This window comes from Lacerta agilis, chromosome 5, assembly GCF_009819535.1.
Source record: "Lacerta agilis isolate rLacAgi1 chromosome 5, rLacAgi1.pri, whole genome shotgun sequence".
Classification (NCBI taxonomy): Eukaryota; Metazoa; Chordata; class Lepidosauria; order Squamata; family Lacertidae; genus Lacerta; species Lacerta agilis.
The window spans coordinates 25,670,340-25,695,579 of record NC_046316.1 but is presented as its reverse complement, the minus strand read 5'-3'; the positions used below and the strand labels follow the sequence as shown (position 1 = coordinate 25,695,579).

The following is a 25,240-nucleotide window of genomic DNA, read 5'->3' as shown; positions in this document are numbered from 1 at the left end:
GCGTCTCCCCGGCCACTCTGGGCGGCTAGCTAGGGATGATGGGAGTTTTAGTCCAACAACAGCTGGAGACCCAAGTTTGGGAGACCCTGCTCCTAGTGCCTTTGCCTTACTTAGAGATGACAAATTAGAAAGTGAAATATTCATCCTTCTATGAAGAAATGCTTCTCTACAGCCTTACAAAAGTTTATTAACAGGATTTTATGTGTTCTTTATAAATTCAAACCCCATTCTTCTGACACATGAAATCCTGTGTGTGGTATGACTCAAAAGCAGGTGGGAAGAAAAAGACTTGTAACACAAAAAAGTAACTATTTCTGTAGTGGGAGTTTCAAACTGTTAATATCAAACTATAATTTAATTAACAGCATGTTAGTGAGGCTGATATTTAATTATTATAAAACCAGGACAACAGTGTAACATATTCCTAGGATAATCATTTGTGCATTTCATCCCTTTCCCTCCTCCCCCAGACAGAAGTGGTTCAGACATAGCTCAAATGCTTGATATCTATTCCCATTACTTACAGCCTATATATGGTATTGAAGGCAACAGCTGCAGCTTGTATTATTTCCGTCTATTGCCTTGTCAGTGTTGTATGCAGTTAGTTGCTATCACATCTCAAGTGAACTCCTAGATAAACTTTAGCTCACAAATACCACAATCACTTTGAAACAAATATAGGTTGCTTCAGATACTGTTTGTTCTCAAGCCAAAAGGAAATCGGAAGATATGGATTTGACATTCTTAATTTGCTGATGTAATTTTCTCATATCAGGAAACGGTATATAAGGAAATACTCACTGAATCTAATTGTGGAATGCAACTCTTTCATACTATTTTGTGGGACACTGATTCCTGATTTATGATGATGCTTGTCTTTGTATCCTGCAGCCCCATCCTATTGGCTCCTCTTGCTTCTGCAATGGAAATGCTAGCAGAAGCTAAGGGACTCTGGAACTTAGAGTTGCTTAGAGAGCTTATTACACAGAGAGGTACAGTTCTCTTTAGTTTTCAAGCTACAAGTCTTAGTTTTTTGTACAAACTCCCTTGCTATCTGTTTTAGAGGAGAACCTGGGCCGGCAGTTTTATGATTGAAATGCTGTATGTTCTTTCTTAATGCTGCTTCTTTTTGCCTTTAGTAAATATCAAAAGATTGTACAAGTTGTGGGCACACGTTAAAGATAGTTTTGGTAGTCAATGTTATAATACAGTGGTCAGCAATTTTAGGACAAATCTGCCTGTTCTCTTTTGGGATAAATTGGTAAAGTGGTACCTCGGGTTACATACACTTCAGGTTACATACACTTCAGGTTACATACTCCACTAACCCAGAAATAACGCTTCAGGTTAAGAACTTTGCTTCAGGATAAGAACAGAAATCGTGCTCTGGTGGCACAGTGGCAGCGGGAGGTCCCATTAGCTAAAGTGGTGCTTCAGGTTAAGAACAGTTTCAGGTTAAGAACGGACCTCCAGAATGAATTAAGTACGTACCACTGTACTTGGTATCATTTACTGTTTGCCTAAATCAAATTTGTAAAAGACTTTAAAGTAATTATTTTAATTCATTAAGTTTATTATTGTTTGCACAGATGAGTTATCAACCAATCACACCATTGATGCATGTTTAAATATTGATTTAATCTAAGAATTTATAGCTACAAATTAGAATTGCTAATCACCCACTTCAGTAATCAACACTTTAGACCTGTTGGGATTGGCTCAGTAGCATGTTGGACGCCTTCCGACCTGAGGGGCTCATCTTCCAGCGTCATAACTTTTATATGCCTGTTGTCTTTGTCCATGGAGTTTTCTTGGCAGGGATACTGGAGTGGCTTGCCAGTTCCTTCTCCAGGTGGATCACATTTAGTCTAAACTCTCCGCTATGACCTGTCCATCTTGGGTGGCCCTGCATGGCATAGCTCATAGCTTCCCTGAGCTATTCAAGCCCCTTCGCCACGACAAGGCAGTGATCCATGAAGGAGTCAGCCGGACACAAAATCTCATAATCTCTAAACTATCTTTCTTTCAGATATCATCAAATAACCTCTCTAGAGAGTAACTGCCTCTCTAAAGCAAAGCCCCCTCCCCATTTGTGACTGAGGGCCCAACTAGATAAAGTGCTGATTGCATGAATGCAATTAATGTGCATGTTTTTTGTTATGTAAGTAGCCACAGGGAAACTATTTATGTGACAAAAATATGCCCATAATATGCAGTAAAATGCATGGGTTTGGGAAGGGGGAGTCTAATTCTTTCTGTCTGCTTCTCTCCCAACAAGAATCGTCTTTCTTTTTGCATTTTGCCATTGGTGTTTTGAGGGAAGGTTCAATCACTGCCAATGGGAGACTCCCTTGAAATGCAAATAGCAGCTGCATAGAGTAGTGTGTTTATTTGTTTTTGTCTGTGAGAGAAACTTCCACAGTCCTGAGTTTGATCAGACTTGTGGCTGACTTTGCATATAACAACAAAAAAGGCTTGTCTTGTTTGTTCCAATAATTACAACAGTAGGGAAGGACAACAAGCTAAAGGTATACCCTTGCATCAAAAATAACAGCTTGTGGCATACATTTTCTCCTTTTTTATCATGCCAAAGTGGTTCAAGGTGAAGTGAACGAACAACGTAAACCAAATACTTCAGGGCAATATGCTACAGAAATGGTAAAAGCAGGTTGAGGGTGTTTTAAACTAAGTGTACAGCTAATTTAAGGTCATGCGTAATGTTCAAATCTCCCCTGGAAACTTCAGCTAGCGAACATTATTGCTAATGTTGCTCTGGAAAATTAGAGCTGCCAACCTGAGGGTTTCAGAGTGGGTGACTGTATTCCTGGCAGACGGAGCAAGCTTTTATAACTCTTTGTGGGAGGAGAAAGGAATGCCCATTGCTTTCAGCCTAGCTTTCTCAGAGTGGCAGCTAAAAGCAGATGTCTCTAGAGGGAAGGGGAGGTGAAGACCAGAACAAGTAAGGGAGGATATAGATTGAAGGCTTAAATTCCAGGCATGCTTGTTTGGAAGCAAGTTCCATTGAAACGTTTGAGCGGCCAACATCAGCCAGTGCCCCTCTGCAGCAATGCCTAGATAATGACCTTTAAAGTTACGTTTAATTCACTTTTTTAAAAAAGCTTAACTATCATGGCACAGCGGTGGCAGCACAAGCACCCTTCTGTGCCAGTTTGCTCAGAACGTGTTCATCTGAGGAAAGATCCCTGGATTATCCTCAGTGAGTCAGGAAGACCGCCAGTACTGCTTCAACATTTGCAGTGGCAAAATAGCAGTTAATGAGTAATTGGGGCAATGGAGGGGTGGATGAGCAGGGGCCACAGCAGTGGAGGCAGGGGATGACTTTGAGGGTGATGCAGCAACTGGGTGGGTGGGTCATTGAGGAAAGTGAGCATGGGGCCCGCCTGGGCCACCTCTGCTGCCTGTGGTAATTGTCTCATTCTGCCTCATGGTAGTATCACTCCTGAAACTCAGATTTCTCTCTAGATCCAGTTATAGGAAGACTTGTATCTCATTAAACAAAGATTAATTTTTGGTATAAGAAAATATAAAAGTTTGACCAGGCAATAGGCCATTTGCTTGCATATAGGAGGCAGGCTGCCTCCACACGAACTTCCCTGTATATGAGTGCCTCACCCCCTCTGTGTATGACTGCCTCTCTCACACACCCCTTTTCATGTTGAGTAGGGAAGATCCAACATGAACAGAAGGCTCCATACAATCAGGAGCCCTGAGTGCATATGAGTAGAAGCCCCCTTCAAACCTTCCCTGCACAACATAAGAACATCAGGGACTGGGCAGACAAGTTTTGGGATGTTGAGGGTTGGATCAGCAAGGCCCCAAGCTCCCAACTTGAATTGTTATTTCCAGTTCAGCCATAAGGTCTAATCAGGGCTCAAGTGGAGTGCTGGACAGAAAGCAGAAATGAATTGGAGTTCAAAACAAAGAACAGGGGTGACAGTGGATCACAGAATTCAGTGTGGTCTTTTCCATTCCTGTACATGATAGGGCTGTACAGTAGCTCGCTCCTTCCACAAAGATGAGTCTGGGTGCCTGTGGAAAAGTGGAATGTGAACATCTTATCACAGTTGCTATTGCACTGTTCCTTGGGCTTTGATAGAAGGGTTGCCTGGTTGTGCTTGTGGGAAAATTGTTGAGTCTTGCTTTGTTGAAGGGTGTGTATGTTTCTCCTCTTTCTATTTCTCTTTTTATTCATGACAACTTCTGCTTGGGCATGTGACCTTTCATTTCATGCCCCCTCCCCTGGCAAACGTAATGCTGTTTTAATCTCCAATCTAAATTTGTCTTTCCCTTATCATTCATTCTTGATCATCAGAGCGCTGCTATTTTACATGCAGAATTAATCAATCAGTTCTTTTCCTGCTTTCCTTCACATTCCCCCCCCATTTCCCTTTCTCAGTCTGCCTTGCAGTAATAAATTCTCTTTGCCAAGTTAATCAGTTCTCTTATGTCCCATTTCCCCCCTTCCCTGAATTCAGTGATCTCCCCCCCCCCCTGTGCCCAACAAATCTATTAGCTCTACTGTAGCAATTCTTCAAAGCTGCAGCCAGCAGTCTCAGTATGTCTTTCTAGGCTAGGGAGATACAACTTGAAAACAGTCTAATGTATTGATTCTTCTTTCTTTTTATTCTTGTGAGAGTTTTCTTAAGGAAATAGGGATGGTTTCATTTTTGCTCTTGGCATTGGTGATGCAAAGCAGTTATAAAACAAATTAATGTCGTCAGAATTGTAATGCTGGAAGGAACCAGTGGGTCATAAAGTTTTACCCCTGCCGTATGCCCAGACCTGGCATCTGTCAGCCTTTTTCTCCCAGATTGACAGCTGCTTTGTATGTTAATGCATTGTACATGCTAAAAAAATTAACAGGAAACATTTAAACCTGTGTTTGACTTGGGTACACTCCACAGTGAACTGATTAGCAATTGTTCCCAGTGGTATGCAGCCACACTGCAAGATTTGGAGATTCTATGGTATTGTGTTGAAACAGCCCCAGAATGAATAAGTTGTACTAGACAAACAGTCCACTTGGAGTAAGTACACAATGACTGTAAAGTGGATGGCTCTAAAACTACACAATACTCCAAAGTTGCATTGTGCTGCCTTTTGCTCCAGTGTTTATAAACTACAACACAGAATGATATACCAGTATATTATAAATCATATCCTATATTAAAAAGCTTGCCAACAAAGGTCCGTATAGTTAAAGCTATGGTTTTCCCAGTAGTGATGTATGGAAGTGAGAGCTAGACTATAAAGAAGGCTGATCGCCGAAGAATTGATGCTTTTGAATTATGGTGCTGGAGGAGACTCTTGAGAGTTCCATGGACTGCAAGAAGATCAAACCTATCCATTCTTAAGGAAATCAGCCCTGAGTGTTCACTGGAAGGACAGATCCTGAAGCTGAGGCTCCAATACTTTGGCCACCTCATGAGAAGAGAAGACTCCCTGGAAAAGACCCTGATGTTGGGAAAGATGGAGGGCACAAGAAGAAGGGGGTGACAGAGGACGAGATGGTTGGACAGTGTTCTTGAAGCTACCAACATGAGTCTGACCAAACTGTGGGAAGCAGTGGAAGACAGGAGTGCCTGGCGTGTTCTGGTCCATGGGGTCACGAAGGTTCAGACACGATTAAACGACTAAACAACAAATATTAAAAAGCAATAATTGGCATGATGCATAGGTAGAAACTGGTGTATTGTAGCATGAAAATGAATACATTGTCATGTAATTTTAAGCTTCCCTGCCTTAGTTATTGTTTCCCCTAATAAAAAATGCAAAAAGGAGAAAACTTTTCACAAAGGTGAACTATTTCCTTTCGGCTCCACATCTCTGTAAACCTGAAGCATCTGTCAATGTGCCTCTGGGGGTGAAGCCAACAGCTGCACAAGCAGCACCGAAGTGACCTCCCCGGGCCGCAAGCCTGGGCAGTGTGGAGGTCTTGGGCTGCCTGGACGAGACGAACCCCCCTCAGCCTCACTGATGTGGTCCAAAGGAAAGCAGATGAATTTGTTTATGGACTGCAGCATTATTTGTATCTTTATTTTACAGGTGAAGCTTTAAGGGTAGCTGCAAAAAAGTTCACAGATGATCCTTGTTATTTGCCTAAAAGGGAGGCCGTTGTCCAAGTAGCACGTGCTCTTCTGGCTGCTGTTACAAGGCTTCTTATTCTGGCAGATATGATTGATGTCTCATACCTGTTGCAACATCTAACCATGGTAAGTAGCTACTATGGTCAGCAAATGACATTTCCCATATTCTCGGCTACCAAGCCTTCTTAATTTTCAGTTTTTTTGAGTAAATAATTAAAATATTCATTGATTGATTGAGTTTACTTATATGCAACCTTTCCACAATGAGCTGTGTCCAAAGCAGCTTACAGCAAACATTCAAAACATTGAAATACAGATAACTGGAAATACAAATATACAAAAAGCGGAACATGTCAGTAAATTCAGATTCATGTTGGTAAGCCATGGAGCTTGCTACTGATGAAGGGAAGGATTGGATTTCGAATCACTGCAGCTCAACCTGCAAATTCCATTATATCAAATGTGTTGGGAGTTAGACTTTTTATTTTTTAAACTGACCTGGGGCTAATTCAGACTTTCAGACAGAACTGGTATTAATTCCTCTTTTTAATTTTTATAGCACCTTACTATTGGTCCCCACCCCTCCAGTCTTTATGACCTTGGCTGTGGATGATTTTAGCTGTTGGTGTGAGTTTATGGTGTTGTTCTTAGTTATAATATGTGGTTATGGTACTATATTTCCATTATTTTTCTTCTGGTAAAGTATTTTGTTCAGTTTGCTTTGAATAGGCTGTATAGAATTCCTAAAAATAAATGAACAAATAAATCTTTAGAAATGGGAGGTGTTTTTTTTTGTGTTTTTTGTTTTCAAAAGCAACAACCAAGCCATGGCTCAACTCTAACCAAAGTTAATTATGCTCTAGTTCCATTGAAATCCATGAGACTTAAGTTAGTCATGGCTAACTAGTTCCATTGATTCTAGTGGGACTTAAACATGACTTACTATCAGATAGATCAGGGCAAATGTTTCATTTTTATGAACAGCCTATGGCATCTCTAAGGAGCAAGGAACACTTATACTGCTTTTGCTGTGCTCTTGTTTTATATAACAACATTTCTGTACAGCATGCATCCTAACAACAATCCTGTTGCCCCCACTCCCACTTTAGAGAAGGTAGAAAAGAAAGATATTGGCCTTCCTAAGAGGCATGGGCTCAAATCCAGATTATCTAGAAGCAGTTTTGTCACCTTAGGCTCAGAAGACAGGATTACATGGTATGCACATACATTTACCTTCATATGACATTCATGTAGGTTTTGTAATAATGTGTATTTTTTGTAATCTGTAATGTAATGAATGGTTTGGGATGCTGCATATGGATGGTAATACAGAAATGCCTCATAAATGAGCACCTACTGTTTTTGTTATTTGTTATTAGCTGTTTTCCGCTTTCTTTTGAAATATTTCGGCAAGTATTTAGTTTTTGCTTTGTTTTAAATCTTGTAGACCTAATTTTAAAAAGCTGAAATGTGCATAGTAACAATATCAATTGAAAAATATATCACTATAGTATCAATGAAATTAGACATCAAGGCAGCATTCCTTCCTCAATGTCTTTTCTGTACAGAAATACATTTACTTCTAGAGGCTTTTAAGATTGAGTTTTGGAGACCTGCTAATGTGTGTCCTCCTCTGTGGGACCTCACTGCAGTACTTTAACATCCTAAGCAGTGCTTTATTTCTAGGAAAAAGTGACAGTATGCACCATGCTCCATCCATTCCCCCATCCCGACACCGTTTACCTGTGCATTGTCCATTCAGCTGTAAACTGGAAGAACTGATTTCCATAGCGACTAATCTTGGAAGAGGGGGAGAGATGATATATGTAGCCAAAATGCAGAGAATGCATTTCCACAATGGGATCAGAGCTGAAATTGTATTCCCTTATATGCATGCTATGTCTGTGGACAAACTACATTTCAAGCACGCCCCCCCCCCCCGTCATGGGAACTACAGCTTACTTATTACAGAACTACAATTCCCAGCACCCTTAAACTACAGTTTCCAGGATTATTGGTGGGTGGGTGGGTGTGAAACGTGTATGCAGACTATTTCTGTTGAAAGGCAGGTAGCAGTTTCCAAGCAGTCATTGAAGCAGCTACATGTAGAACATACCGCAGTGGTGCATCTGTGAAACTGCACCCTGGATTGGAGGTCACTGAGGAAGACCAGTGTCCTATTTTAATAGCACATGTTAGTTTATACAGGCACTGTGAGTGAAACAGTTCAGTTTTTTTAAAATAAAAAATACACACTTTTATTTATAATCCACGATATTCCATAGACTGAGTGCAGAGCAAGGATAGAATGTTGTTTTCTGTTGAGCATTATTATTATTATTATTAATTTATTTAGCCCACTATGTTTTTTTATATCTAAGCTCCATCAGATTTCTGAAATTTGACTTGCCACTATGCTTCATATAGCAATACTAACCAATCTTAAGTAATCATCTTGTGGGTACTTTCAGTACTTCTGAAACTTTTCTGGTTACTTTATTGTGTGAATTGTTAGAAATTGCTAAAACGATTGAAAACCACACAAGTGTGCTGTTGAATATTTCAGAAATATGGAGCATATACCAAAGAATACTATAATCGTCTCCTTTCCATTTTCTGAAAATGTAGTATTCATGGAAAACAAACCATCAGTAAAGAATGATTTTCTCTCCTTACAGAGCATGTTAGACAGCTGTATAATCTTCCTCTACAGTGCCCAGCACATTTCCTAGTTCTGTTCTGTGGAAGTAGTAGTATATTTTTCATTGCTTTGCAGTGCTTGTTCATCATACTGCATCTGACAAAAGCATTTCTTTTTTATGTTGTCACATTAATTAGAAAATAGACTGAGATGACCAGGTAACTTTAACATATGCTGTTGAATAGCTATCAAGCGCTAATAGCATTTTGGTCGCTGCCATCCAGGGCCAAATTCTAATACAATTGAAATCTGTAATGAGTTCTGACTTTGCTTTTTTCTATCCAAAGTCTTTTAACTTTCATTATTATATTTTAGAGCTCCCTCAGGTAATTGAAATATTCTTAACTATGGAACTGATCCAAGAAAAGGCATTTGAACTTCTGCAGTACCTTAGAAATGGTTGTGCAGCACTGAGAGCAACCCTTCTCAGAATGTTTGCTAGTTCACGTCAATTAAAAAGGCAATTTTTAAAAATATATGTCTATAAAGCTTCCCCTGGAATGTGTTCTTCTATAGTGGCAATGCTGACATATTGTACTGTTACTTCATGAGGATTTTGGCTGTTAAGGTTTGTCCATTAATCATCTGAGAGCAGATGAAGAGGTTCTTTGCTTTCCAGTTCCATTGCTCCAAGGTTTTCTAATTTTCATAGAATAAAATAGGAGTTTGATCACTGAACCGAAATTAATTTTAAAGGTTATGTCATTCACTACAAAATGAAACTGCTGACCAAGTAAAAGATTTGTTAAATGTATGAAATGGTGGGAGAAGGGGGCCAAATCCATAAATGGGTTTTGGCACAGCATTTTATCGCCTTAGTGTCAGAGACATACTGTCTGGTCTGGGGTGTGCAGTGCATGAAATGATACTGTATAGAATAGCTATATTGTGGAGGATTATTAAAATTCACATCATGCAGTTCCTGCAAATGTGCCCATTGCTCATCAGAATTAGGTTAGGAACTGGTTTTTGAAGCACTGTAACACCTGTGTCTCCTTGCTAATGTGAGACCCTCAGTCCCAGGCATAGTGGTTTTAATTATATATTACATCAGTTAAGATAAAATGAAATGTGATCAAAGTTAATCTAAATAGTAGGCAGGAATTCTATCATGCAACTTTTGATACTAGTCTATAACGAGCACTATAAAAATGGTGGCATGCCATACAATCTTTACTATAGTCCAGTGTCTGTAAAGTCTGTATAGTTAGTGAGAGTGGTGTCAGTACCAGACTGTCCTGTTTCACTTCATAGTCTAAGAACTTTTTTGTATCTTTATTCTTGTTCTCTTGTTGGACCTTTATGTCCCATAAGTACACACCACCTTAAAATAAAGAACCTGGTAGCACAGGAGTGTCAAGCACTGACATTGTTCCTGATGTCATGCTGATGTTTGCATAGTGATTATATTAGTTAAAATGTAGGTTGCATTGTGTGACTTGACTGAGCTCCATGAAGATTATGGAGGTCTGGTTGTTGCACATTTCAGTGCAGAGTTTTAGCACCAGAGTTTTAGCACATCCACGTTTAAAGTACATTTGCTGTAGCAGAATAATACTATTTATTTATTTTTTTACTAAGTAATACTCATTTGTGACCACCATTACAAATATTAGCTTCCTACTGTTAAGTGAGTGTCCTGTATGCAGATGTGCTGGGTAGCCTTGTACATGTGCACCTTACTGCCTCAAACTTTTAGTGAGTAGCTTTTTAGAGTTAGGCTGAAAGGAAGCCAACAGTCTGTGACTTGCTTGCCTCCACCTTAGGGTACTCCAGAGACAGGAGTACATATCTTCCCAGATCATCTTCTTCCTATAAGCTCCTTTGAAGTATGAGACTGATGCTCCCTTGGAATCTGAAAAGCTATATGCATGTAGGGGGGGGACAGTTTGTCTTGAAGATGTGCATCCACAGGAAAGCTGACACAGCCCCTCTGCTTGAGCAATCACAGCCTGTTTCCAGCAGGGGAACTGTAAAGGCCCATCTACAGACTCAAGTCCATCCAAGCTGGCTTTTGCATGCATATCACCTGCTGGATCAGAAACCAGGATACAAATGTAGGTGTGATCTATTGATGCTGCATGGCCAGTGTTGGATTTACATACAAGTATAAGCTAAACAAGCTATAGTTTAGGGCCCCACTCTCTTAGGCCCCCCCAAAAAAAATTAAAGGAAAAAACACCTGGATGTACATTTCCAAAATATAAGATAAAAAAACACAAATAAAATAAAACCTACATACACAACAGTGTTTTGTCTTGTGTAGGTCCATAAATTACCATATAGTATATTCAACACAAAAAACAGTGACAATTTGTTGTTGACAAAAGACAGCTGGACATATAAAGGGCCCCGTTACCTTCAGTAGCTTAGGGCCGCATCAAACCTAAATCCGGCTCTGTGCATGGCTTAAAAAAGATTGCATACCTGAATTTAAAGCAATGCAGTGTGGATGGACAGCATCTGAGTTAAAATGTTTGTCTGAATCCATAATGTGGGACCAGTATATACTAACTGCAATCCATGGGCCTGTGCTTTTCTGCATATCATTGTACACTCTGTAACATTTCCCTTCCAGTTTGTGTTTGTAACCATAGTAACTGTGTACTTCTCAGCAATTAATGATTTGATGCATTTAAAGCAGCTGAGAGCTAAAGGCTTTTTATGTTCCAGTAGCAGATACTGAGACACATGGGGAATACTCTGGATTCCCTTGTTTGAGCATTGCACATCCAACAGGTGTTTCTTAAATGTGAAAGAAAAGCTTTAGTAAATAAAAGCATTGAACAAAGTTTAATTGCAAAACCATCCATCTCTCTTAATTGAAAGTTAGTTCAAGCATAATGTGCAGGAATAAACTGAATCATTGATGGATGCAAATGGTGGAAAATAGTTTTTCATCAAAATGAGTCGTCCATACATTAATTGTGTAAACTAGGCTTGTATGCCCTAATTTACCTCAAGGTCAAGAAAACATTTTTGGACAATGAAATGGGAATTGAATTTAAAGTTTGAATCTCTTGAGACAAAACATGCATGTCTTGCTCATACAAAAACATATATGAAATAATAATTGTATATCAATGCAGATGATGTTTGAATTCCCAAGTTTACTTATTTATAAGCCAAGCCCAAGCTCCTCTGAAATTCAAGCTCAGTTAGTTTGGACCCAGCCCCAGTCTAGCTATTCTCACCAAAGCAGCTGCCCTCTTCTATTTCACCTGGAAAACAACAACAGAAACCCAGAGAACTAAATTTCCCAGTGATCTTGATATCCACAGTGGTGCTACCACCACCTAATATCTTTCTTGCCACTAACAGGTAACTTTTGGAGAAAAGGGGCAGACATTACTAGGTGCCCCAGTGAGGGGCAGCTCCTGTTTGGGTTGAGGGTACAGAGGGGAAGCCACCAAGAGGCACCGTCATGTTCCCGATAGTGTGGCTAGACCTGGTGTCAAAGCAAATAGATCCCAATTATTCTTTCTGAGCCTATTTCTAATTAAGCATGGAATGTTTTAAAATAATATTTAACCCCCCTCCTTGTTTGGCCATAGGTTCAAAGGACATTTGTGTGTCTTCAAAATGCATCTAGTAAATCTGAACTACAGAAAACATATAAAAACCTCCAGAAAGAGTTGAAAAAGCTGGACCATTTGGCATTCAAACGACAACAGGTAAGAAACTTTAGTAGCCCAATCATATGTGTTTGTACATTTGGATCACCAATTTTCAAACCCAAGTACGTAAATGTTGCTACCACGTGCAACTTCTGTTTATTTCAATATGATGTGTGCCCTGAATTTTACCCACAATGTCTTATGTAGGTGTAAACTGAGGCTGTTTGCAATGTTTTAAAAACTAAAAAATATCACTACCCCCCCCTATTTCACTGAGGTTTGTTTTCTTAATGCCAGGACAAAAATATAGGGTACAGCCCAGAATCCATAGGACACACACATGCACAACAGATACTAATGTATTATTCTTTTTGTGGAAAAGTAGCTTGTGCTCACCTTTCAATGTGTTTAGCCAGTGAATGATATGATAGCAATGACTGACAGTTAGGAAAGCAGACCTAGCTAATTAGACAAAGATAAGGCTGGAGTGAAACACACCCATTGTCCAGACTAGAGAAGGAACTTCTCAGTTTATTTCAAGCAGCTTATTTTTAAAGTTATATTGTGTTCTTCCCTGGTGAAATGATTGCTTCCAAGGGATGGGGGAGGAATCCGGAAATCAGATTTGGTTATTTTCCCTGCTCTTGCAGCTCCCATGCCCAGAGGGTTGAGGGGCCCTCCAGAGCAGATGTAGGAGGACTGTGGAGGACTGGGGGGGGGAGGGAATTGTTAAAAATTGTTTCCCTCCCTGTTCTGCTGACAGAAGTCTTACCACCACCTGAACTACATAGTATTCTTCTAAGCTGCTTTGGATACTCCTGTAGAAAATCAGGGTGTAAATAAAGGGTTGTTGAATTATTTTGAACCCAGGTACTCAATTGAAAAAACCCTAAAATACAGACCTTTCCCAGCACTTTTATATCCAGGAATGATATAACTATCTCTATTCTATCCTTTCCTATTTTCTAAACAAAAAACTTTTGAGGACTACTTGGTGCTCTGAGGAATAAAATAATACCCTTTCAACGGGTTTGTTTTAAAACACTAGATTTCTCTTCTACATTTCTTCCGTATCAATAAATGGTCAATTATTCACCAGTATCATGCTCAGTGCCTTCTAGCAATTGTTCTAAACTCTAATTACACATTAGGTAGAACAGGGGTAGCCAACCCGGGGATCACCAACCTGACACCCAAGGGTGCCCAGATGCCTGCGAAGGCTTTCATTGGTACCCTGGACAGATGCCCAGACTCTGGGCTTCCTTTTTTCTTCTTAAAAAGTAAGGGCTTGATTCAGCTAAGTAGTTGCACTAGCAGGCAGAAATGTGTGTGCTGACAGATCCACCAAATTAGCACAGCACCAAATTCCTCTTAGTCTCTAGCTCTCCTAAAAAAGAAGCTACAATGCAAAACGTGTCACATTAGCAGCAAGGTCATTTCCCCTGCTACATTTCAAGCTGCATTTGCAGAATGTTGTTCACATCAGAGAGTGGGTGGGGGTGTCTTCACCCAATGTGCATGACCCCCCTCTAGCCCCTCCAGAACTGAAGCTGCCATCTGCACATGCACACTCATCAAATGTTCACATTACTGTTCATTTCACATCCAGTTTTCTAGAAGAAAGCTGAAGAAGTTGTTTGAGGAAAATATTGCATTATTGTTAAAAAACTACAGTACGGAATTGATAAGGATTGCAGCTAACGTTGTGTGAATGCTGCTTCAAAAACTACCAGTGGGAGTGCACTGGATGCAGAGTAAGCAGTAATGTGAACATATGCAAAGTCTGAGATGAGATACCAGGTTCATCCACACTGTATTTACAAATACATATATTTTATGATGTTATGGATCATATTTTCTATGGCAAAGGTAAATTCAGATTAAATAGGTGGTGGGGGGAACTGTCTGGTTTTTTTGATGCCAAAAGATCACGTGAATGCTCTGAAAGACTTCTAGGAGCCTATGAACTGGTATACAGTGGTACCTTTAGTTACAAACTTAATTCGTTCTGGAGGTCCGTTCTTTAACCTGAAACTGTTCTTAACTAGAGGCGTGTTTTCGCTAATGGGGCCTCTTGCTGCCACTGCATCGCCAGCACACAATTTCCGTTCTGATCCTGGGGCAAAGTTCTCAACTCGAAGTAACTCTTCCAGGTTAGCGGAGTTTGTAACCTGAAGCGTTTGTAACCTGAGGCGTTTGTAACTCGAGGTGCCACTGTATTGTGTGACTTCCTTTTTATCCTGTTTTGTTTTTTTTTTTTTTTACTGCCAGGAGGTGGCAGTGTTTTCAAACATATCTCCATTCATTTTGACAGCATTTATTTCTTCTGGCTGGTGGTTTAGCATCAGATACTGTAAGCTGCAACCTTTAAAGGGTTTATTTGGCAAGGGCAGATTTTAATAGTTGAAGCCAAGGATTAAGGGCCCATTTGCTTATTGTTAGAAAGTATTTTTGTTCTTTGTTTTAATGTAAAAGGAAATGAAAAATAAAATATAAAACTTGGCCTTTTGTGACATCTCAACCATGAGTGGTGCAGCTCATTTATTTATTGTATGTAAGTTGTTACTTTGTTGAATATATAATAATTTAATTCTTAGGAGCAATATAAGCATTTATTTATTTATTTTATAAAGCTGGCTAATTAAATATTTAATCTTCTGATAGCCTTAATTCATTTGTTTTTAGTTGAAATTGCTAGTTATTAACAATCTTATTCAAGCTTCTTTTAACACAAACAGGATTCTCCTGCATCATTTGTGCATGAAGCAGAAACACTATGTAGTATAAGAACACTGATGTAGTTGTAGACAAACAGTGCTGAATTCTTTTAAATTGGTTCATTGCTACTGACACTGATAAAAGTGGAACAATTCAGGACAACTTGCACGAGGCTTTTGCTGTTCTGCTTTGGTAGTTGGGAGCCCCACAGCCCAGGGGATGGAGTTGGGGAGTTAGATCTGGAAAACCTTCCTAGCTTTTCAGAGGTAGAATCTTGGGCTGGTTTCCCCCCTCTGCTGCTCAGTTGTGAAGACAGTATTTAGATGAAGATTCTACAACATTCTGAATATCAATAAGGCTTTAAAAATGATTATGAAGTACGGTAACAGTTCCTGATGTTCACTTTAGATCTTTACATCTGTAAGAGGCCTTGTTGTAATTGCATGTTTTTGGAATCGCATTCTACCTGGTCCTTAAAACTGTACTAGGAATTTCATCAGTTTTGCAATAGGGGGTGGGCAAATTGTGACTCCCTGAGTGATCTTAATGATATGCTGTATTTTTATTTTGCTTTTATAAATTGAGCTGGATTTGTTTTATTGTAGCATTATTTTACTGCTTGTTTTGATGCTCTATTGTATTGTATGCTGCCCTGGATCATATGTTGATGGGTGGACTAAAAATATTCTTCCTGCCCCTTGCTGTGATAATAGTGGAATGTAATATCATCTTAAAATTGTTTTAGCTAATTAGTCAATTAGAAAAACGGAGGGGTTATAAGATCATCATATATGTATTAATATTACGACCTGTTTCAGCAGTACATTTGTCAAACTAGGTATTTGGTTAAAACAGTAATGTTCTTAATGTTGGTAGTGCCTTTGGTGTGCCTGTGGCACTGCTGGCTCAAATTCAAAGGATGTTTTGTTTCTGCTTAGATTTCTCTGATTATATAGTGACATAATAGGTGACAACAGAGCTTTAAAAATGTAAAAATACCACCCCACTCTAATGTAGATGTTAAGGTAGTTGTTTGATTTTGATTGTATACCCCGAGGCTAATAATATGTGATAAAAGAGCTTTTAATTTGTCTGTGCGGAAAGATTTTTAATTGATCATGAATTATTTAAACAGTGCTATTTTAAGGCATATAAGAATATGTCATGACCACCTCTTTGTGAAGATAAAAAACTGTCAGACAAAAACATATCAGTTCAATAGAAATTCTTAGACATATTTGGGTGTGCAAAGTCGTGTTTCCTGTTTCCAGAAGATGGAGCAAGAATATCAGTCTTTTGGTGCACAAAATGTGCATCCATTGTACAATAAGCATTTGGTCCAATTCATCAAGGGTACGGTGGGGATTTGCATACATAGGGTTTGGGAACCAGTGGCCCTTCAGATGTTATTGGACTACAACTCCCAGAATCCCTCACTGTCGGTCATGCTAGCTGAGACTGATTTGAGTTAGGGTCCAATAATGTATGGAGAACATAGGTTCCCTACCATGACCAGATGGGACAGTAGAGTTCTGTTCTGCTCTCCCATTATGCTTCTTCCTCTGGGCTGGAGTCCTTGGAGTCCACTGAGAGCACTGTGACCTCTTAAGGCTGGAGAGGTGCTTGCATCATGAGCTCCTCTGATGCTGGAATTCCCAAGAAGGCAGGGGCTATCTAAGACAAGACTCTAAAGACAAGTCCATTCCAAAGTCTTATCCACAACCTTTTCCCCTTGAGGATGGGGAGTTGGAGACCTCAGTTATGCCAAGAGGTTTGTATCCAGTGGTGACTTTCTCTTTGGAAAAAGAATTTCAACTTTTAGAAGTTGGGCCTTATTGATTTTTGCTGTACCTATTGCACCCCTCCATGTCATATTCCTTTCTCCTCCAGAGAATCTTTAGAACTGGTTTCAGGGAACTGGTGACTTGTGCTGAATTTCAGGAGCAGACCTGCTTTCTGCTAAATGAAAACCACCATTGTATACAATTCTGAGACTTAAGCTTAAAAAGAGAAAGATGCCGCAAGGAAAGGCTGCTGTTATTGCCCACCCCAATCTCCGCTGAGTGGTAGCAAGATTTCAGGGATCTTGGCACTTAACCATTGGCACTTACGGTAACCATTTTTTTTTTCTTCAAGATTATAAACTTTATTTCTTTCAAATTGTACACAAACCACAGACAAACAAAGATTTATCATAACAAAAAAAATATGCATCATATAAATTACCGAGTCATTACATCTTGTTACAACTTATTTCCAATTTGATCCCTCCCCCCTCCCTCCATTCTTTCCTCCCCTCCCCTCCCCTCTGCTTCACAGTTTACCTTACATGTTGTCCTTAATGTCTGTTAATCTATCCGCACATCCTTTTATCTAACCAATTTTCTTTTACAACTTGTTCGTTTGGATCTTTACCATTCTGCCAAGAGGTTGGCTCTCTTAACATATAATTTAAAATAATTTTTAAGCGTTTCCCAATTCTTTTCTATCTCCAATTTACCTTTCCCTTGTAATTCTTCATATTTTACTGCCCAATTATAGTAAGTCAATAATTTTAATTGCCATTCCTCTTTTTCCGGTACTCTTTGAGTCTTCCAGTTTTGCGCTACCAACAATCTCGCCGAGACCGTGGCATATAGTAATAGGTGTCTATCTTTAGCCTGTATTTCATTTTCCATCATTCCTAAAAGAAATAACTCCACACTTTTTCTAAAAGAATATTTAACCATTTTCTTTATCTCCTTATATATCATTTCCCAAAACACTTTAATTTCTTTACAAGACCACCACATGTGCATGAATGTACCTATTTCTTTTTTACATCGCCAGCATTTGTTGTTTTCGTTCTTGTAAATTTTTGCCAGTTTGACCGGTGTGAGGTACCATCTGTATTGCATCTTCAATAAATTTTCCTTGATGTCGTAATTTGGGGTTAGGTGGTTATCCCTCCTCCATAATCTTTCCCATTTCTCTAACATTATTGGCCGGCCTAAGTCTCGACCCCATCTTATCATGGCTTCTTTGATTTGTTCCTCCTCTGTCTCCCATTGCAATAAAATTTTGTATAAATTTTTTGTGTGGCTTTTTTGCGAATCCAATAAAATTTCCTCTAATTTTGATTTCCCTTTTGCAAATCCAATTTTTTTATCTTGTTGGAATTTTTGGTTTATTTGGAAATATTGGAGCCAGCTAGTTAAGTATTCTTTCAAATCATCATATGCCTTTAGTTTTAATTCTCCTTCTTTTTCTTCTAATAAATCTCTATAGGTAGGCCAATTGGAGTCCATATTCCTTCTCTTCACTGCCACCATCTCTAGGGGGGATAACCACCAAGGAACCTTTGTCTCAAAGTATCTTTTGTATTTTAACCAAATTCCAAATAACGATCTCCTAATTATGTTGTTCATAAAGATGTTTTGTTTGTTTATTTTCTCTTTCATTAGGTACCAATGCCAGCCAAACCCCAGTCCTTCTCCCTCCAAGTCTAACAAATCATTATTTTTCAGTTCTATCCAGTCCTTGATCCAATATAGTGCTGCTGCATCGTGGTACAATGTTAAGTCTGGTAATCCGAAACCCCCTCTTTCTCTACTGTCTATTAAATTTTTGTGTTTTATTCGGGGTTTTTTCCCATTCCAGATAAACTTTGCGATGTCTTTTTTCCATTCTTTAAAGTAGTCTGTCCCCCCTATTAATGGTAAGTTCAGAAACAGATAGTTCATTTTAGATAGTACGCCCATTTTCACCAGTGAGATTTTTCCAAGTAGTGATATTTTTAATTTGGACCATATTTCCAATTTTCCTTTAATTTGTCTCCATTTTTCTCCGTAATTTTCTTTTAACAGGTCTAAACTATTTGTTGTTATTGAAATGCCTAGATACTTTATTTTTTTTGATATTTTTAATCCTGTGAGTTCCTGTAGTTTTTCTTTTTCTTTATTTTCCAAATTTTTTACCATCATCTTTGTTTTCTCGTAATTTATTTTTAAGCCTGCTAGGCTGCCGTATTCTTTTATAACCTGTAAAGCATTCGGGATGCTATCTATGGGATCTTCTGATGTTATAAGTATATCATCCGCGAAGGCTTTGATCTTATGTTTCGTTTTCCCTATCACCACCCCCTTTATTTTCTCATCCTCTCTTATCGTTTTTAATAGCATCTCCAAAACCATTATAAAAAGGGATGGTGATAGGGGACAACCTTGTCGCGTTCCTCTTGTAATATTTATACTTTCTGTCAATTTATTGTTGATCAGTAATCTCGCATTTTGATTCCCATATATAGCTCCTATTGCCCTTTCAAATTTTTCTCCAATATTTATTTCCTTTAGTATTTCTTTCATAAATTGCCAGGAAACCCTGTCGAAAGCCTTTTCCGCGTCAAGGGATATTATTGCCGCTTTTTTGCCTCTATTATTTTCTAGGCATTCCATTATGTTTATGATGTTTCTTATATTTTCTTTGGCCTGTCTGCCTTTCACAAAGCCTACTTGGTCTTTGTGTATTATATCCGCCAATATATTATTTAGTCTATTTGCTAATACTTTGGTGAAAATTTTGTAATCACAATTTAGAAGTGATATTGGTCTATAATTATGCGGTGATTCTAAGTCTGTTTCCTGTTTTGGGATTAATGATATCACTGCCTCTTCCCATGACTTTGGTATTGTCCCGTTTCTCAGAATATTATTCATCAGTTCCTTCAGTGGTGGTAATGTCACCTCCTCCAGGTGTTTATAATATTCTATTGGTAATCCATCTGGGCCCGGTGTTTTCCCTTTTTTCATGCCTTTGATTGTTTCCTTTATTTCTAGTGTAGTAATTTCTTTATTTAGCATATCGGTTTTTTCTTGGGATAATCTTGGGAGTTTGTGTTTAGTAATGTATTCCTCTATATCTTTCTTCGGTGCTTCTTCATTTTGATATAAGGTTTTATAATAATTTTCAAAAACTTTCATGATCTCATTAATGTTATTTGTAATCTTTCCTTCTGCTTTAATTTTATTTATTAATCTTTCATTTTTTCTTTTTTTTCTTTTCCAACTGAGTAATTTACTAGGTTTATTTGCCCACTCAAAATTTCTATATTTCCATAGTTGGATTTGATATTCCATTTCTTGTTCTATGATTTTTTGATATTGTAATCTCAAGATTTTTATTTCATTTTCTATTTCCTTTTTTCCTGATTTATATAAGTTTTTTTCTTTAATTTTTATCTCTTCTAATAATGTCTCTTTATGTTTTTCCCTTTTCTTTCTGATTATGGCATTTTGTTGGATAAAATACCCTCTTGCCACCGCTTTCCCCGTGTCCCACACTATTTTCGAATCCACCTCTCCATTATCGTTAAGCACAAAAAATTCCTTCATAAGCTCTTGGGCTCCTTTTTTAATCTCGTCGTTATTCAATAAAAACACATTTAATCTCCATTTCCTGTTTATCTCTTGTTTCCCTTCTTCTAATACTATTGTTACCGGGTTATGATCAGAAAAGGTCTGAGGTCCAATCTCTACTTTTTGTATGTGTAGAGTCAATTCCTTGGGTATCCAAATACTATCTATCCTGCTTGCAGTTTGATGTCTATTTGAGAAGAAAGTGAATTCTTTTTTTATGGGAAATTTATGTCTCCAGGCATCTACCATGTCCAAATTACTCATCATTTCTACAAATAGTTTCGGTAGTTTATTTTCTCTCTTTTTCCCTGCATTTGTCGTTCTATCCAACTCAGGGTTGATGACTCCATTTAAGTCTCCCATAATTATTACCCTCTCTTCCACATAGTTCATTAATTGTTTTTCTAGGTTTTTAAAGAAAGTCACTTTACTTCCATTGGGTGCATACACCCCAACCCAAAACCACCTTTTTCCCTCTATTAATGTCTTAACTATTATGACTCTTCCCTCTTTATCCTTCCATACTAGTTCTGGTTCCCATTTATTTTTTACGTATATTACTACTCCTCTTTTTTTCTTTTGGTGTGAGGATATAAATTCTGACCCTAGTTTTTCGTTTTTTAAAACTCTTTCATGTTTTTTATTTACATGTGTTTCCTGGAGGCAGATGATGTCCCAACCTTGTTTTTTTAGTGTGTGAGTTATCCTATTTCTCTTCTTTTTATTATTCAGGCCATTTACATTCCAGCAAAGTGATTTTATCTTCATCCTTTATTAATACTATTATCAAATTTGAATGTATGAGACTTTAAGGATTCGTTCAAGTGGATAGTGTGCCGATTGAGTAAAAAAAAAAAACCACAGATGTGTGTATATAGTTCTTACTCCTCCCCCTTGTCCTCTGCTCCTTCTTCCTCTTCTCCCTCTGCTTCGACCTCTTCTCCCTCTACGTCAGTCTCTACGGCGCCTTCTTCTTCTTCCTCTTCCTGGTCGTGTCGTTGTTCTTTTATCGACTTCGTTTTGCCTCCTCCCAGTTCTTGTAGATACGTTCTTTCAAATCTTTTAGCCTCCAACACAGTCTCGAACCTTCTCCTTCTTCCTTTGAATGTGAATGATAGTCCTTCTGGATATTCCCAGCGGAAGCGGATTCTTTTGGATTTTAGGGCTTTTGTCAAAAACTGATAGTTTTTCCTCTTTTGAATCAACCTGGGAGGGATTTCTTTCAGGATTACTATTTCCTCTCCATCTATTCTTAACTTCTTCCTTCCTTTTGTTTGTAAAATTTTATTTCTCATCCATAAAGTTGTAAAAGTCACTAAGCAATCCCCAGGCCAGTTATTGATTTTTGCTTTTTGTGAGTTAACTCTGAAGGCCTTTTCAATCCGTATTTCAACTTCTTGTTCCTCTAGGTTCAGCCATTTCGCCAGTTCACTGATTATTTTTGTCTCTATTTCTTCATTAGGGTTTTCTGGTATATTTCTGAACCTGAGGGTCTTTTCGCGCAATTGCATCTGTATCATAGATAGTGCATCTTGTGTTGCCTCCTGTATCAATCTCTGTTCTTCCATCTCTTTCTTTATTTTTTCCAATTCCTTTTTCCCTTCGAGAATTTTTTCACAGCATTCTCAGTTGTCAGGCTTTTAGCTTGTATGTCTTGTATTGCTTTTTCCGATTGATTTGCTTTTTCTTCCACTTTCTTCAGGTTTTCTTTAATTTCTAATTTCTCCTTATCATTACTTTCCAATTTCTCTTCCATCTTTTCTATTTTCCCTTCCAATCCTTTAAACCTGTCATTCATTGCGTTCATTTCTTTTTTAATTTCTGTGATGTCCTGTTTGATTTCTCCAATATCGCCTTTCAAGCTGAGAATTAACTCTCGAAGGTCTGGTTCTTGAGCTTGTTCAGCCATTGAATTTCTCCTTTGCACTGTTATTCCTGTTGTCGTCTTTTTTAGATGTTTGTCCATTGTTATATATATGTGAATATTTTCTCAATACAGATGCAATATGCTTTTCCTCCTCACGATGTCGCTCAACTCTGGTTTATTTATTTAATTATTTGTTTTTTTATTTTTCAACCCAGGTGTAATGTACTTTCTCCCCTCACGGTGGCGCTTAGGTCTGATTTCGTTTATTTATTTATTTATTTATTTATACGCAGTTTACTGCTTGCAATCTTCCGTCGCGCCACTAGATGTCGCTGGTGTCTTCCCTTAGCTATCCTTTGACTATCGTTTCTTAAATCTTCCACTTCCCGGTTCTTTCTGCTTCCACTTGCTTAGTCATTCCAGATTATACTGTCTCCGCCATTTTCTCCATCCCTTCTATTCCTTTTACAACTTCTTTCCCTTCTTTTTAAATACCCTTCACCACGTCTCGCTCTTCTTTCAATTCCCTTCACTCCAGCCAGTTCTAGCTTTTCCACGCAGCTATCCTTATTTTTATTTCCACGTTTCTGATCCAATTCTATGCACGTGCGTATGGGTTCTGACACACAGTAAGGTAACTCCTCTAAACGCTTTCCTTTGCAGCTTCTTGTAAGTTATTTATATAAGTTTCTTTCTCGTGCGCTGTTATTTCACCTCTTCATATGAGATCTCCTCTCCCTTCCGCTGCACCGCTGCGCCCTTCTTTCCACTACACTCGCCTCCTCCTCCACCTATCTCTCCTGTGTGCAACGTATGGGGGGTTTTTTACGGTAAACTCAGCTCTTTCTCCTTCTGCTTATTTGTTAACCGCACGAGGAAAAGGTACAATCCATATGTTAAAAGGAATTTTACCGTCACAGCCGCTCCAGGGGTAAGCTCCGAGCTGGTGGGTGCGATCTTCTTTGTCTTAGCGCTCAGGAAGCCTCCTCTCCTCAGCCGAGCCCAGCGTCTCCGCGTCTTCGCGTCTCCGCGTCCGGCTTGGCGAGGGATGCCAGGTTCCTTTGGAGCGCCGCCAACCTTCGGTGGAGGCACGCCTCCCCCACCTTTATTTTGGGGGTGCACCTAGCCTTGTGCAGCCCCCCCTTGCCCCAGCTACTTACCCGAAAGCTTGAGAGCTCTCGGTATACACCTGGATGCGGCAGCGGTAAAACCATTTTAACATGACTATGCATTTTCTTCAGTCTTGCTTCATAAGCAGAAAAATATTTGAGTGTCAATTCAGATAATGCTCTTAAATTACATGTGCACCCTACACCAGTTAATGTTCTGGGAAGTTTTGTATTCAATATTGTTTCAGCAGACTTAATAGAATAATTTCCAACATATTTCTCTCTTGCTATCTGCACTGAACCTTATGTGATGGGTCTTTCATTCCTCTAGTATGATTGGCTTTCTCTTCACTGCTGAAGCATGCCTGGAGCTATGCTATAGGTGAAGCTGTCCAAAGTATCACCACCATCTTTTGATGCCTGGCTTTACAATATTTAGCACTCAGATAAGAAAGTCGGAGGAGAAATCTAGTCTAAAAAAGGACTGTCAAAAATGTTAGGCAAAAGATGATAAAACTATAAATGTGAAAACAGAAAGAGGAAAGGTTTAAAGGATAAATGCCAGCCCCTGGAGCCAGATTTTCAGGTTAGACTTCTTTCTGAAAGTACCTGAACAAATAGTTTCTGTTTTTATGGTATTGTTGATCTGCTACTTCCAACCTTTGGAGAATATTTGAAAGCTCAGTAAGAAAAGGAAGTCTTCTCCAACCCTTGCCTTTGGTTGTAAAAATCAAGGAAGGCACAGAGGCAGTTTCTCCCCTACTACTGGAAGGCCTTCAGGAAAATTTAAAGATGTGCCCCCCATCTGTGTATCTCCTCCCCTTGCAAAAAGCTATTTACAGTATATATATATATATATATATATATATACAGTATATACAGTGGTACCTCTGGTTGTGGAAGGGATCTGTTCCGGAGGTCTGGTCAGATCCTGAGGACCGCTTCTGCTCATGTGCAGACCGCTTCTGCGCATGCGTGTGTGGTGAAACCTGGTAAAATACTTCCAGGTTTGCTGTGTGCGCATCCCAAAGTTTACGTGACCAGAGGGTTACATAAATAGAGGTACGACTGTATTGTACACTAGCAGCATTATATATGCTTTAGCCACATTGACATTACTTGTGTAACTTTACATTTGGTGGAAAACCTGTGACTTTTAGGCACTCACATGGCTCGATCTTCCCTTAATATATTAATAGGAAAACCTGAACAAGACCACCTCAAAAAGCTTGCTAACAAACCATGGATAAGAGAATAAAAGAACAAATAAAACAATAAAAGAACAAATAGTGTCGGAATACACTTCGTGGATCCGTTAAAGATCCGCGGTTATTTGTTTATTTTAATGGTTATTGAGAACTACTTTTCATATCCTTACACTTAAAAGTGAAAGTGAAAGTAAGAATGAAGAGACATCTTGCTATTAGGATTAATCCGCCTTTAACTTGTAGTTCCGGTAATGTTTCAAAGTTATCAATGAACGTTAACCTTGCTTCCCGCCTTTTTGGAGGGCAGCAACAGAGGTTTTATTGGTTAAAGTATTGATCGTGATGTCATGCCTGTTCCCAAATAAAAGGCTGAGGCTCCCCGCTTAGGCACGTTTTTGTTCTTTTGGGATCTTTTACGTTCAGTTCAGTCAAGTTTAGTTTAAGGGTTTTGGGAGCGGGCTGGATGAGCTGGATGGGTTTTTCCTTTAGTTAGGTTTAGTTTGCGGAAGATATTTCGGTG

General features: G+C 38.8%; 1 protein-coding gene across 1 annotated transcript in view; it reads left to right on the top strand.

The window, feature by feature from the left end:
• The window catches only part of CTNNA3 (catenin alpha 3), a 577,780-nt gene that overhangs the window by 12,277 nt on the left and 540,263 nt on the right, over positions 1-25,240 (top strand). The window contains 2 exon segments of the mRNA XM_033148941.1: positions 6,067-6,233; positions 12,363-12,482. Of these exon segments, the coding sequence (XP_033004832.1) occupies positions 6,067-6,233; positions 12,363-12,482 (287 nt within the window).